At 38.6% G+C, this 14,235-nt stretch overlaps 1 protein-coding gene across 1 annotated transcript; it reads left to right on the top strand.

Moving 5' to 3' along the window:
- The first annotated feature begins 2,059 nt into the window (after nt 1–2,059).
- On the top strand, nt 2,060–14,197 carry LOC139714337 (long-chain fatty acid transport protein 2-like). The gene is made up of 9 exons (XM_071626048.1): nt 2,060–2,643; nt 4,602–4,814; nt 6,167–6,334; nt 7,550–7,674; nt 9,071–9,271; nt 9,979–10,072; nt 11,104–11,302; nt 12,918–13,015; nt 13,706–14,197. Exons 1-9 carry the CDS (start codon nt 2,148–2,150, stop codon nt 14,005–14,007), a joined length of 1,896 nt encoding a protein of 631 aa, XP_071482149.1. The 5' UTR covers nt 2,060–2,147; the 3' UTR covers nt 14,008–14,197.
- Nucleotides 14,198–14,235: the final 38 nt, after the last annotated feature.

Here is a 14,235-nt window from a genome sequence, read left to right as displayed (position 1 = left end):
ACCACATGGTGAACCGTAAAACTCAATCTTTGTTATCGACACCACCATGTAAACCTCTACCTTCAATGATCTTCTCGGTAGGTGTATTACTTCATTCTTTAGAAGATTTTATAGGCGAACAATTCTATAATTAATGAATAACATGAATCACCAACAGCGTTTCTGTCGAACAGATTTCATTCAAAGTTACAACGATGTTACTAAATAATGGCAGTAGGCCTATCTGTTCTCATTGAAATTTGCTGATTCAATAAAACAATCAAATACGGTTAAATTCCACCTGTTTCTTTGTCGATTTTCCTTGAACATTTTGCATCAACATTTGTTCCCTTTACGTCCTTATTGTGTTTCGCTGTTTTATTTGACATTTTGCTATTTTGTGATGCACTGGGATGAATTTTGCTGTTTGTGATTTTCCTGTATGAGTTATTCATTATTTTGGGACCTCTTTAGATCTTCTATGTAATGGATTTTGTTTCGTTGTTATTTTGCGCTTACAACATGTTAAAACTTTATTGTTTTCATTATCGTTTTATTGCTCAATTCCTTACGTACCAAGGTACACTTCTGTAGTGAAATTATTGTATTTGAAATACTGGTATAGGTGATAGATAAATGCATATATACAATAGAGTTAGATGTCTCCAAAGGGCATGTTTGCATAATGGCAATCTGTTCCTTTCGCTAACCGAGCGTTAATTTACACAGTTACAAGAGGGGGAGGCGCTGAGGTATTCCGTATGTTGATATAATCATATACATGGATATAAAGTACACTTTAAACCGTGCGACGTGGCGAATATAGATACCTTGACTGCATGACTACTCATTTTAGGAGTTTGTGTGCATGGCAGTTTGATTTCCCCTCGACATAATCATGACACTCTGAAGGACACTCTGCCGAAATCTTCCTTTTACCGGAAAAAGTCCTATTGTGCCTTTACAGCCATAACCCCGATAACCACACACAGTCACGTCAAGCTGACAAAATAGTAATACAGCTTGCACGATCTTCTCGAGCCGTATAGTGTACATTCTAAAAATCCAATTAGACTATCAACTCCGTATTAACCATTACGAATCGAATCGAATCAAATCAAATCAAATCAAATCAAATCAAATCAAATCAAATCAAATCAAATGTTCTGTTGTAAAGCACAGAGAGCAGACGTGCAGACGTTGCCACTGAAAAGGAGCAGACTTCACACATTGGGTCATTCTCTACTTATTGTATAATTGGTGGTCATGAAGACATCACTGACTTGACCTTTGTGACGTATTGTGACATCATTCTGTCAATCTCGCCCCACCCCGATGTTACAGGCCTTGTGAATATTGGGCGTTTGATTCTAATTCAATTCGATTCAATTAAAATCAATTCAATTCAATTCAAATCAATTCAATTTATAATTTCTCTGAGAATATCCAACAAAGGTTGAATAAAAATACAAAGCAAACATTACACAAATCATTGTTGTATCATTTGGTAAGAAATACACAATGCAAGGATCATAAAGTATATAGGCTTATATATGCTATTACGTAAAATAAGCAAAAATAGAAATGCACACTTTGCAAGGTTGACAAAAAAGTAAGTAGGTTTCATACACCATTTTTAACTCTTAATCGACACTGAAATACAACAGGCAAATAATAATGTATATTTACCAGCCAGGCTACTTGCAGGTTATACACCTTGTGCTAACATAGATTTATTTTCATAAAAAAATAAACGAATTTAACTCAACAAAACAAACAAAATGACCTGCAGCTCACATCGACATTGTACTTTGAACTTTTGAGTGTTTATCTGGTGAGAGCAAAGGGGATTTTTTTTTTTGTTGCTCATTTTATTATCCTGTGAGTTTCAAAGCCAGCATTAACGGGTCATACACTCTATTGTATAGTGTGTGTGTGTGTGTGTGTGCATTCAGCGGGGCCTATGTCTTTTAGCGATTCGACAAACAGTTCCGCAGAAAAAACACCCCCAAAACATACGGTATACGGTGTGTTCAAGTGGAGTTATTTATACAAAATATCAAGAGAGAGGAAGAGAGAACACTATTTTCACAAAGCCAGCGAGTGATACTATTCTGCATGTTCTGGAATAAAGCAAAGCGACGAGAGAATAGCACAAAACCCGCAACATGTCTGCTGATTGGAATTCCAGACAGGGAGCCGCAGCTCTTGCTGCCGTGTCCATTCCAGCGGGATACGCCTGGTTTCGCTGGAAGTACCCTACCCTAATTGGCGACCTGCAACAACTGGGCAGCATTCTCTTCCTTTATAGGAGTATGGTCGAGCTGGACCGATCCCGGACATCCATGGTGGACGTCTTCGAAAAGACTGCTCAGGAACGTCCCGATCACCCATGCATCCTGTTCGAGGAAGATTCGTACTGCTATGCCGACGTGTCCCGCAGGGTAAGCATGACGGCGCGGTGGATCAGCGGTTCGGACCCCAGCTTAAAGAAAGGTGACGCGGTGTGCGTCCTGCTACACAACGGGCCGACGTTTTTGTGGACGTGGTTGGGACTGCTGAAGCTAGGCGTAATTTCGAGCCTGATAAATTACAACCTTCGTGGAACTACACTTCTGCACTGCATACGAACAAGCGAAGCCAAGAAACTCATCTTTGGTTCAGGTTGGCTGTATAGATGATGCCCTATAGTAGCGTATCTCGACTCTTTTTTTGACTGAAAAATTTGCCAAATATGCCACCCAACAAGTTGATGGAATGTATACTTTTCATGAAAAATTAAATTTTGTTGAATTCTCCCAATATTTTCTTTGTGCTGTTGTCCCTAATGACGTCTTGAACTGTACTAGTCTTCTTTAAATCCAGTGATGACGGCACCGAAATTTAAGCTTAAAAATTAATAACTTTTCAATCGATTGTGTTCCGTTCTTAAACTTTTACTGTTGTGTTCTACTAATATTGCTACTTTTATGTAATACAATTCTTAACTGAAGTTTGATTTCCTATGACTCTATGGGAGGTAACTGTTTTTCTTTCCCAATCATAAATTTACATGACAATGTTCTTGAAGCTGTATATCTGTTGTTGTCAAATCCGTTTTCTATTAATTTTGGAAATGTCGTAGTTACTACAATAAACCTTTGAACATTGCATTTATTTCTCGATCAAATGTTGGGATCATGCTGAAATTCTCAAAAATTGGAAAATTTGAATTTCGAATGAATTCAGGCCATTTTCCAGTTCTGCATCTCAAGTCTACCGGAAGATGGTTTGGTCTCCTTTGCAATACTATATAGTGGTTCGATTGCCGAATATTTCAACTTTTTTTTTTTGAGTGGGGGGGGGGGGGGGGCTTTATTTCTCTGTATTTTGTTAATACAAAATAGATTAATTTAATTGCATCAATTAACAAAATTGTTGTTAGTAACAAACAAAATAGATGAAATAGAGATATCATGCTCTAATTAATGAAAAATGTACGACGAAAAACAAGGATGTTAAAATGTGCTCATCTTCTTTCATCTCTGTGTGTCATAAACACAAACACACACAGGCTCCCATACACACTCCCTGTATCTTTATCTCAGAAACAATATTGGTACGAACGCGCTTGAATTTTTGAAGGCCCATAAACGTGATAAGTCCGTCATATCAATTTTCAATTTCAATTTCAATTCATTTATTTTTCATTCTTCTTTTTCCAACAATTGAAATTGAAATATCATAAATAAACGGCCAGTTGATGCCAGGCTATCTTGGATATAAAAATGACGGTCAAAGTTGAAATTTTAAAAACTTGATTTGAAGGTGAAGATGGCCTTTAAAACATTCAGTGTCAAATTATGTTGTTAAATCTACAGTTTTTCACGCCTATATAACACTGAGACACACCCACACGAAAACTCAAAAAAAAATCTTTTCTTTTTTGTATCCCAGGAATTGTTTGTCCAAATTTATACTCAAATTTGGGCGCATATAACACTTAACCTGACAACACATTAAAAAAACAAACTGTCGAGTGAAGACGGCTTCAAGGCAACTTAAGGTCTATATGTCACACTCTATGCAAATGAGAGTAAAAATTGGTGCATTAAAGGCTCCCATTATGTTTATTCTGACAACAGCATATCTTTTGTAGATATAATTTTTGGATTTGTGATTCCCCAGGTTCAGAGATGAAGATCATCAGCAGACAATTTTTTTATACTGCTTATCAATTAACTCGTCTTGGTGACGAGTTCAAGACTGGTTGAAAGTTGAGACTTCAACTCTGTGTAACCAAATGAAAACTTGAAATTTTGGTACAGGTATACTGACGGAGAGATGCAAGTAACTTATTTTGGCCCAAGTTTGTTTTTTGGAAGCGGAATTCTACATTTCAGGTAAATTAAAATGAATGCTCCCTTTTTAAGCGTCTTAATCATTTAACAGGTGTTTTCTTTCTTTCTTTCTTTCTTTCTTTCTTTTTTTTTTTGGGGGGGGGGGGAGGGGGGATAGAGGGCCGGAGTGTTGTATCTAGGCTATTTTCCTGTGGCCTGATAAATAAGTTCACGTAGATGTCTTCAATTTGCAATGAAAATCCTAGTGACATTCTCTCTGATCAATACCCACTCTCTATACAGAGTTTCTACCCATTGTTTGCGACATCCTGCCCGACCTCCGCCAGTTGGGCATCGACCTCTTGATGGTCAACGATACGGGCGAGAGCATCGAGTCACCGCCGAACGATGTGGTTACCATGGACATCGACACGGTGACCGAGGAGTACTTCCCGTCAGTCCCCATTAGCAGTCTGGACGATGTCGTTTCTTATATATTTACGTCGGGCACAACAGGTCAGATATCGATACGAAAACATTGGTGATTGTTAAATAATTATGATTGCATATTTACATATATGTGTATATATATATCTTTTGATGTCACCTTAGTGAGACATTACATGGTTATTATCATTTTGATAGTATACAAAGGAGAAACCTTCAGAATACAAATTTGTGTCTCCTTACCTTAAAGACACTGTTTGCCATTGTTAGCAGTGATTTGAAAAAAAAATGTTCGAGATATCACATTTGATGCATATGTGTAGGTCAGTTATATCACAAAACATCCTACCATGTAAAAATTTTGCAATAAAGCAAAGCCTAAGATATAAGGAGATATCACTATTTTTCTCAATAAACCATAACTGTATAGACGGTTTAGTCTAGAAACAGTTTTATTACAACTATTGTTCACATTTTGTATATTTAACGGTACTTAACATTAATTATACTGATTCAAATTTATACATTGTTTGTTTCAATCATAACTCACATTTCAGAACTATTTGAAAGCACTAAAGCTGGGTTTTTGTTTCATCTGCAAATGGTGAATAACGCCTTTAACGTTTTCTACTATAATCCCACTTAATCCATGCTTTGCTGCTGACAACACTTACAATGTAGTACACATTTTTTCATACAGCATGTACACTGCCTCACTTAAGCTGGATCCAGAGTTATATAAAAGCAATGAAAAAGCATCTTTGGAAAGTGGACGCCACGTTTCTAGTGCGCAATTAATCTTTCATGAAATTTTAGTTGTTAAAACTACCTTATGTAGAGCCAGCAGCAACGGTCGCCGTCACTGACTGTACTACATACAACGACAACACGAAAAAAAAACAAACGAACAAATAAGTGACTCCCCCTCATCACAATGACCGAACTTTGTAACGAAAAGGTTCTGAGCAAAGCAATTTGGCATAGATATACTTGTTTAAAAACAAAAACAAAAAAAGTTCAGCCCAACAGCAGTGCCAATACTACTCGCGAACTCATGTTTAATAAAAACACCACACAACCCAAACCAATAAAGCTGGAAGCCCAAATCAGCAACCAAGAAAGGACAAAAAAATTGTATCACTTTGGTTTATGGCAACTTTTTCTTTTCTTTTCTTTTCTTTGTGATGATGGAAATAAATAAACTATTGAATTGAATTGAATTGAAAAAAATTGAATTGAAACCTTTAATAATCATTATTCATCTCATGAATAGGCCTACTTGAATGTCATCTGATTTATGATCATCACTTCTATCACTACTCAAGGGGTAATCATAACCACATCAGAGGGGCAGAGATTTGTATTCGTTTGTCTGTGTGTTTGTTAATTTGCTGGTACTGTTTGTCTTTCGTGTATACTAGGGATGCCTAAACCGGCGGTCGTCACACATAAGAAAGCTGTCGGTGGTGGGATGGTTCTGAAGAAGACTTACAACGCCAAACTTCACCCAGACGACGTGTATTACGTACCGCTTCCTCTCTATCACTCCTCAGCACTCCTAATAGTGGTGTGTGGGAGCTTTACTGCAGGTGAGCTGTATACAGTATATTTTAAAAAAATACTATCGGATTTTTGCGTTGATAACACCCAATATGATTAAACCGTCTAAATGCTACTTGAGATATTATGTCTTAGCTCTATTTTGCAGAAAACCTCATTCAGTTTGGTTAAGCGGTCACAGAGCAATGTGGATTGTTGTAAAGCATGTCATGAGTCTGATTCTTCCTAGTTTAGCACTTGGATGCTCTTGGAACTGCGTATTAATATGTAAACACAATAGACAGAACTTGCAGGGAAGGGATTCCTGGCATGCTGTACAAAAATCCTCATTTCTCTTTGACCACTGAAGCAATTTGAATGGGGTTTTCTGTAAATTGTGGGCAATGAGTTATAGTTAATTTCATATCCTGAAATTGTGTTTGGATTGATTTACTGTTTTTATGTATCATATATATATATATATATATATATATACATATACATATATATATATATGTATATGTGTATATATACACCTACATACATTTATTTATTTATTTACTTATTTGTATATTTATTTATTTATTTATCCATTCATTCATTTATGTTTTCTTTAAAAGCAGGGTAGTTCCATTCGGAGCCATACAAATCAACAAGAAGATACAACATTATACATGTAATGGTCATACCCAGTAGTTGCGAAAACAGAAATACATTTAAAAAAAATGTATATCTGTTTTAAATGAGAACAAGATAATTTCATTTCCTGGTTGATAAAGTGCATTTGGTTTTAGCGTAGATTTAGAAACCACGCACAATATGAATTTCTTGAAAGCGAATGAATATCAGTGAAAAATGGGAGAAAGTTATGCATGTTGTGCAGCTTTAAAAAAAAGATTATCTGTTTACTATTTTGACAAGACAAATTGTGATGTCATGGAAAAAATACCCATAACCTGCAGGGATGAACTTTACTTTCTCACTCCTCGGCCGGATTAATACTGGTATAGGGAGCAGCTCTTACATGTCAGCTGCTTCCCATGAGCGTACCCTCCTGTCTACTCGAGAGCCTTCTGTCCCCTATTTTTTTTTTCAGTCATAATCCCCATGAAACCTATGCTGCCTCATTTCTTTTAGCTCACGCCACCTTTTAAGTTTGATTTAAAAGTTAAAAAGTGGATTTTTTTTTCCGTCACAATTATAAACTGTTCGATTTTTATTTGACTGTTTGTTTGTTTCTTTCTTTCTTTCTTTCTCTTTTCTAGGCTGTACCATTGCTATAGCGCGGAAGTTTTCTGCGAGTCGTTTCTGGGATGACATACGGAAGTACAAAGTTACTATCTTTCAGTACATCGGGGAACTATGCCGCTACCTGCTGGCCCAGCCAGCGGTACGTTTACGCTGCGGTGTCTGATACTATTGTAACACTTTTTGCCTTTCGAAGAAGTGATATGCTTTTCCTCACCTAAGTTAAAGCGATTAGATTTCGTTTTATACATGCGTACCTGCGCGTTTTGCTTGCTTTTTTTTTAATCATCTGCTTTGAGGCATTTTTAACAATGTACCGCCTTTCGTATTCATTGTGTATATCAAACCGCCTTTTAAGTGAGTGACGTGAATATTTCAACATCTATCTATCTATCTATCTAGCTGATTATATTATGTTCCCTGCCAGGTGTGAATATGGAAATAAACTGCCATTCCACGATCACGTTGACTTAAAAAAAAATAGAACGAAATCAAAAAGCAAAAGGGGCGAGAGTTTATTCAGATGGAACGTAAGATGACAAATTTGTTACATGTTAAAGGAAATCAGTGATGTAGGTCACAGCCATTAAGGCAAGTTGTGTGAGGAGTTTCACATTAACCCGCACAAACCTTTGATAAATTTCTTTTCTTAGAATAAATCATTAATGTACTATTACAGATTTGTCATAACTTAACAGGAGAAGTGTTACAGTGCTAAGTTATCGACCAAAAAAGGATTTTCATCTTTTATGGAAGCCAATGACAGAGTTGTGAGGTTGTGTGCGAAAACACTGTTTGATGAGAGCAAGTGAAACTTAAAACGTTCATATATTTTCTGTCAATACCATGAATATGTCGAAATCTAATCAGAATTCTCCCTTATGGGTTGTAAGAGTTTACTACGTTGATCCAAGTCAACTTATGCATGAATTAGCTTTGATTTTAAAAGTGTTTGGTTCAAGAAGAAGGAGGCTGGGAAGTTAAGATGGAGAGAACGAAGAAAACTTAGGACTAAATAGGAGAATAAAAACAAAATGGAAAAGATATGTTCAGAAGTGACAGAAGGACAAAACAAATAAGAATGACTCTTCCGACAGTACGCTTTTCATACCGGGGTCGTCTCACGAGACCGACACCCACGAGTTACACGGCCAACGACTTCGACATTTCATAAAGGTCTGTGAGTCATACAACCCACGAATCATACAGCCCATGAATTCGACACTAGGCAAACTAGGACCACAAGTTCGACACTAAGCAAAAAAAGGCCCATGAGTTCAACACTGGCTAGGTAAAATTGGACCCACGAGTTCGACTCTGCATCATGATCTCGTGGGCCTAGTTTTTGTAGTGTCGAACTCGTGGGCCTTGTTTGCTTAGTGTCGAACTCATGGGACTTGTTTGCTTTTGTGTCGGACTCATAGGCCTTATTTGCTTAGTGTCGATTTCATGGACTGTATGGCTCGTGGACTGTATAAACCGTGGGCTGTATGCTTCGTGGGTGTCGAACTCTTGACGTGCACCTTTCCTACTCACAGAAAGAGAACGACGGAGTGTACGAGGTACCGTTACGAGCAGCCGTCGGGAACGGACTGCGCGTTGAGATCTGGAAAGAATTTCAGACGAGATTCAATATCGGCCGGATCATCGAGTTCTATGGAGCTACGGAAGCCATAACCTCTTTCATCAACGTGGAGGGACGCGTGGGTTCGGTCGGCAAATATCCATGGACAGTGCGGGTATAAGCCTCACATAAGAATATATGTCAAGTGCCTATAGACTTTATGTTTCATTAGGAAGCATGGTTGACAAGTTCAGACGTGAATACCAAATTACAATAGTCCCCAAGTAATTTTTATCGTGCCCTCAGATACACCAAAGAGGTAATGGAAGAGCAATGCAACACCGCTCTGAAGTTAGAATATAGAATAGAATCAAACTAGCAGGATTGTAGAGATTACCTCAAAGTGGAATGCAAGTAACAAGTAAGTTCTGAAATTTTCATTCTTTTATTTTTCACAAGTTATATCGTACATTATACACATAAAGTAATGATCACATGGCCTAGTCGGTCCCCCTTTGACCTATTGACACAAAATCTTTACTGGATTGTTTTTCTTGCCACGGAATCGAAATCTGTATCCTTCGAATCAATTTTTGCCTGTGCTGCAAACAGTGTACAGTACAATTTCATTTTCTTGTTCGTTTCTCATGTTGTACATTATTTTGTGTAAAACTTGCCCCGTTCAATGGTTGAGTAAAAATGTATGTGTGACTACAGTTTGATCACTTAGTTTTATATTTATCATCACATAAACGTGAACTTATTTGCAGAAGACTGGAAAGTAATGCGAATCTACTGAAATATCGTCACACAATCATATGTATTTCTCAGGTAATCATATCTACCTTTTTATTTCTATCTGTTTTGTCTTTGCTTCGACAGAAATTTTTCGATAACATCGAGGTAGTAGCGTACGACTTTGCCACCGGCCAACCAAAGCGAGACGGCAGCGGCATGTGCATTCGTCTACCCGCAGGTACCTCAAGAACCCTAGAAACTATCCACAGTAGTCATTTGTATACAGTAACGTATTTTCTTTTATCTAATTTGGTGAAGAAAAAAAAAAAACATTAAAAATCCCTGCTCCTATGCAAGTAATTCTGTAAAGTTGCGAAGAAAAGAAAAACAATAATCATTGTAAAACGTGTTTATTAAAGAATTTTGTCGTGCATAGATACATTAGTGACTTTTTAAAGCAAAAAGTTGAACTGTTTGTTTCTTTTTTTTTTTTCTTGTTACACGGTTTGTCTATGTCATGGCATGGTGAGTTGGCTCAGTCGGTAGCGCGTCTGGCTCACAATCCTGAGGACTCGGGTTCGAACCCAAGTCTGGACTGAGCAATGTTGTGTGTAATCTCGCTTCATTCATTCGTCGCAAAGAGCAGGGTGTTCACCCGGTGAAGTGCTTCCACCTCACATCCAACTGGACCCTAAGGAATACCAGCTTTAATAGTGTAGCTGAATATGGGCTGTCAAGCCATCTTCTCTGATGTGAATGAACCAACAAACAAACAGTGGCATGCGCATGCAGAGGACGATGTTGTAGAGTAGATTGGAGTTATTTTCAGTGATCTGATCGTGATTGTAATTCGCATTAACGTATCGGCAACTCTACGCGCCATCTTCCACTTCCTCCTCTTGAATGCTTTCCTGTGCTTTTTGCTGTTGTGCCTTTTCGTCTGCCTCTTCTTGACCCTACTTCCCCTATTTCCTCATCTTCTTCTTTTCCTTCCTCTATGTCTTCTTCTTCTTCTTCTTCTTCTTCCTCTTCTTCTTCATTTTTCCTGAATCATCATCGTCTTCGTCATAATCTGTCTCATCTACAGGTATCATTATCTAATTTCCATGTCTACCTATCCCTAATTGCTTTTCGCAGTATCAGTATCTTTAACAGAAGAGGGAGCACTTTATCAGCATTTACTGAGTTAAACTCAACGTTATAATCATGTATGAGCACGTAGCATACCCTACAGCATATTTAAATAAGTTAATATTTTCTTCAACGAAGGAGAGCCCGGACTGCTGTTGATGAAGATGATGGACAGGAGACAGTTCGCCGGCTACAAGGGCAAGCGTGAGATGTCCGAGAAAAAGATCGTAAGGAACGTAAAGGTGCCAGATGACATGTATTTCAACTCTGGTGACGTCATGCGAATCGACAGTGAAGGTTACGTGTACTTCATCGATCGAGTGGGAGACACCTACAGGTCAGTGTCAGAACCACCGCCTGGAAAATGCGTCTTGTTGTTGTTTTTGACAGCATTATACTTGTACATGGAAGTGACGGTGTATAAAAGTCAGCTGAAGGAATTGCACTTTTTTGTTCGAGTGAAATGCCACAAGATGTTCAAAATGACGTTGAACGTCTATGAAACGGAAAAATCATGAAACAGGAAATAGGACAGAACCAACCGGACATAAAAAGATATAGAAACAATTTTCGGTGTTTTTATGAAACAGTGCTGTCGGTCCCACTCGCACAAATTAGATGATGTGATAATGTGGAGTCATCCCACGAGGCCGACACCCACGAGTCATACAGCCCACGAGTTCAACATTGAAAACAGGTTCATGAGTCATGCCGCTCACGAGTCATACAGCCCATGAGTTCGACACTATATGCAAATAAAGCCCATGAGTTCGACACTAGGTAGAAACAGCCCACAAGTTCGACATATACAACACGAGGCTTAATCTCATGGGCCTTGTTTGCTTAGTGTCGAACTCATGGGCTGTATGACTCATGAGCTGTATCACTCGTGGGCTGCATAACTCATGGGCTGTATGACTCTTGGGCTGTATGACTCGTGGGTGTCGGTCTCGTGACGTGCACCCGATAATGTCTGCGCCTAACATGTCTCTATAACCGACACTCAATGTTTTTTATGTCTCCGCCACGAAGTGTCGCCGGAAGCATTATGTCCTGAAGGTATTTTCACGAAATTTTGTGTATTCATGTATGTATCACCATGTATCACCAGGTAAGTATTCTCTAGGGAAAGCTTTAATCCATGTGGTCAAAGGTCAAGTGAAAATGCTAAAATGTCACTATTATATATCATAGAATAACCGAGAAGCTTTTTTCGGTTGCAACTACCATGATAATCAGTTCACAAAACGAACAGCTGATTAGCTGTTATGAAAATAAATATGTGTTTCTCCAACATTCGTCGAAATTCACAATGGCACTCTCGATCCATTCTAATGGTTAAAATTTCGTCCATGGACTAACAGAAGCGCGAAATAGGTACACCCTGCACATCCTCGTGACAGCATGTGTTTATCACTGGATGTCTATTGGCGAATACAATGAGTCATATGCATGATTACGCAATCTAAATTTGCATAATCCATGGACTAGATTTAAGCTATGTTTGTGAACTCCGGTCATTAAAGTTGCTATCACATTGATGTGGTATTAATGCTTTATTCAACTCGATAATGTCTTTCTGAATGGTTTCCAATTTCTATGTTGTTGTTTTTGTTGTTGTTGAGTCTTTGTCATCTCCACACACTAGTACGTAAGCTTTACTTCTGCCTATCATTATTTTCTTTTTCATGACGTCATGAATGTTAACTCTGTGTTTGAACATTTTGAAAGACTTTTATGATTTCACTTGATCTTGCTTTTACTGGCTGTAAGGACATGATGAATTTCTTCTCACATTTTATGTGTAGGTGACGAGATGAATATACGTGCTGTAAAATTCCCAATTGAGTACGATCTATATTATGCTTCTGGCATTTACATTTCTGATCATTAATATGCTTTCATGACTAATTCATGCTCTTTTTTCGTGTGTTTGTTTCTTCATATCAAAGATGGAAGGGAGAAAATGTGTCCACCTTCGAGGTATCGCACGTCCTCAGTTGTTTTCCTGACATCGAGGAAGCCAACGTGTATGGCGTATATGTGCCCGGTGAGCAAAGTAACTCAGTGTCGACGATACGTTCACATTGGTGTCATAAGTAGGAAGCAATGGACGATAGGTTAGGGTCAACTGTTTTCCCCACTCTCTGTTAACACGGTCAAAAAAGGGACTTTCCTCAGCTGCAGTCATTTACAGCGTATATCGTGTTCATTTCGGGGGCTAGGTAGATGTCGGAGAACTAATGTTCACTGGGGCAATCAAACATACGTTGTAATCACTTTAAATTACGATGATGTGACGTCCGTAGGTTTAACTACAAGACACTCAAAACATAGGAATGTATTGAGTGCCTTTTAGCTAGAACATTAACCTGACGCTAATCCTGAACCTAATCCTAACCCTAACACAAACGTTAACTCTAAACCTAACCCTAACCATAATCGTTACTCTAACCTCATCACTAACCAGTATTTAGCCGGGGGGGGGGGGGGGTAATTGACCTGATACGGAATGGAACAGAGATGGGAACAGTGCTATCCGTATCAGCAAGTCAGAGAGACTGTATTATCTAAATTGTGCTTGGAGATGATCTGTCCCATTTATCTGTGCCATGGATAGTATTCAGATTTGTTTGAACAAATGAATCTTATTTCAACCTTCTCAAAGGACACAAAACCTTCGTATAACAAATCCCAGTAACTTTCGGTTGTTGCCTCGTACTTCTGTCATGTTTGGCAGGACACGATGGGAGGGCGGGTATGGCGGCGATTGTCGTACGAAAGGGCGCCATCATCGACTACGGGGATCTCTATCGTCACGTGACTTCCTCGTTGCCGACCTACGCGCAGCCCAAGTTCCTGCGCATGGTGGGTGCGACGGATCTAACGTCCACATTCAAACACAAGAAGTCGGATCTCGTCAAGCGAGGATTCAACCCCGACTTCGAAGAGGTATTCATCGTCGAACCTTCCCAGGAGACGTACGTACCAATCACACAGCGACACATTCAGGCACTGACCAGTGGTTATGCAAAGCTCTGAAACGCCATGCTCACTATTGCCGCCAACCTCCCTGCTATCACAAGTATGTCATGGTTACTATCATGCCCGTGGCTGATATCTTGATCCTTTGCACAAAAAAAATAACGATAATCAGTATTTAAGTATAAAGTCGTTATAGAAAACTTGATGATGCTATTATGGTGATGACGACTTACAACATGTTATTACGATGTGGTGGTTTAGTACATGCAGTTTTAAAGTACATGT

Source organism: Diadema antillarum, unplaced genomic scaffold (assembly GCF_040938485.1).
Source record: "Diadema antillarum isolate AM-2024a unplaced genomic scaffold, OU_Dant_1.0 seq00002239_RagTag, whole genome shotgun sequence".
In the NCBI taxonomy this organism is placed as follows: Eukaryota; Metazoa; Echinodermata; class Echinoidea; order Diadematoida; family Diadematidae; genus Diadema; species Diadema antillarum.
This window is presented reverse-complemented; position numbering and strand designations above follow the sequence as displayed.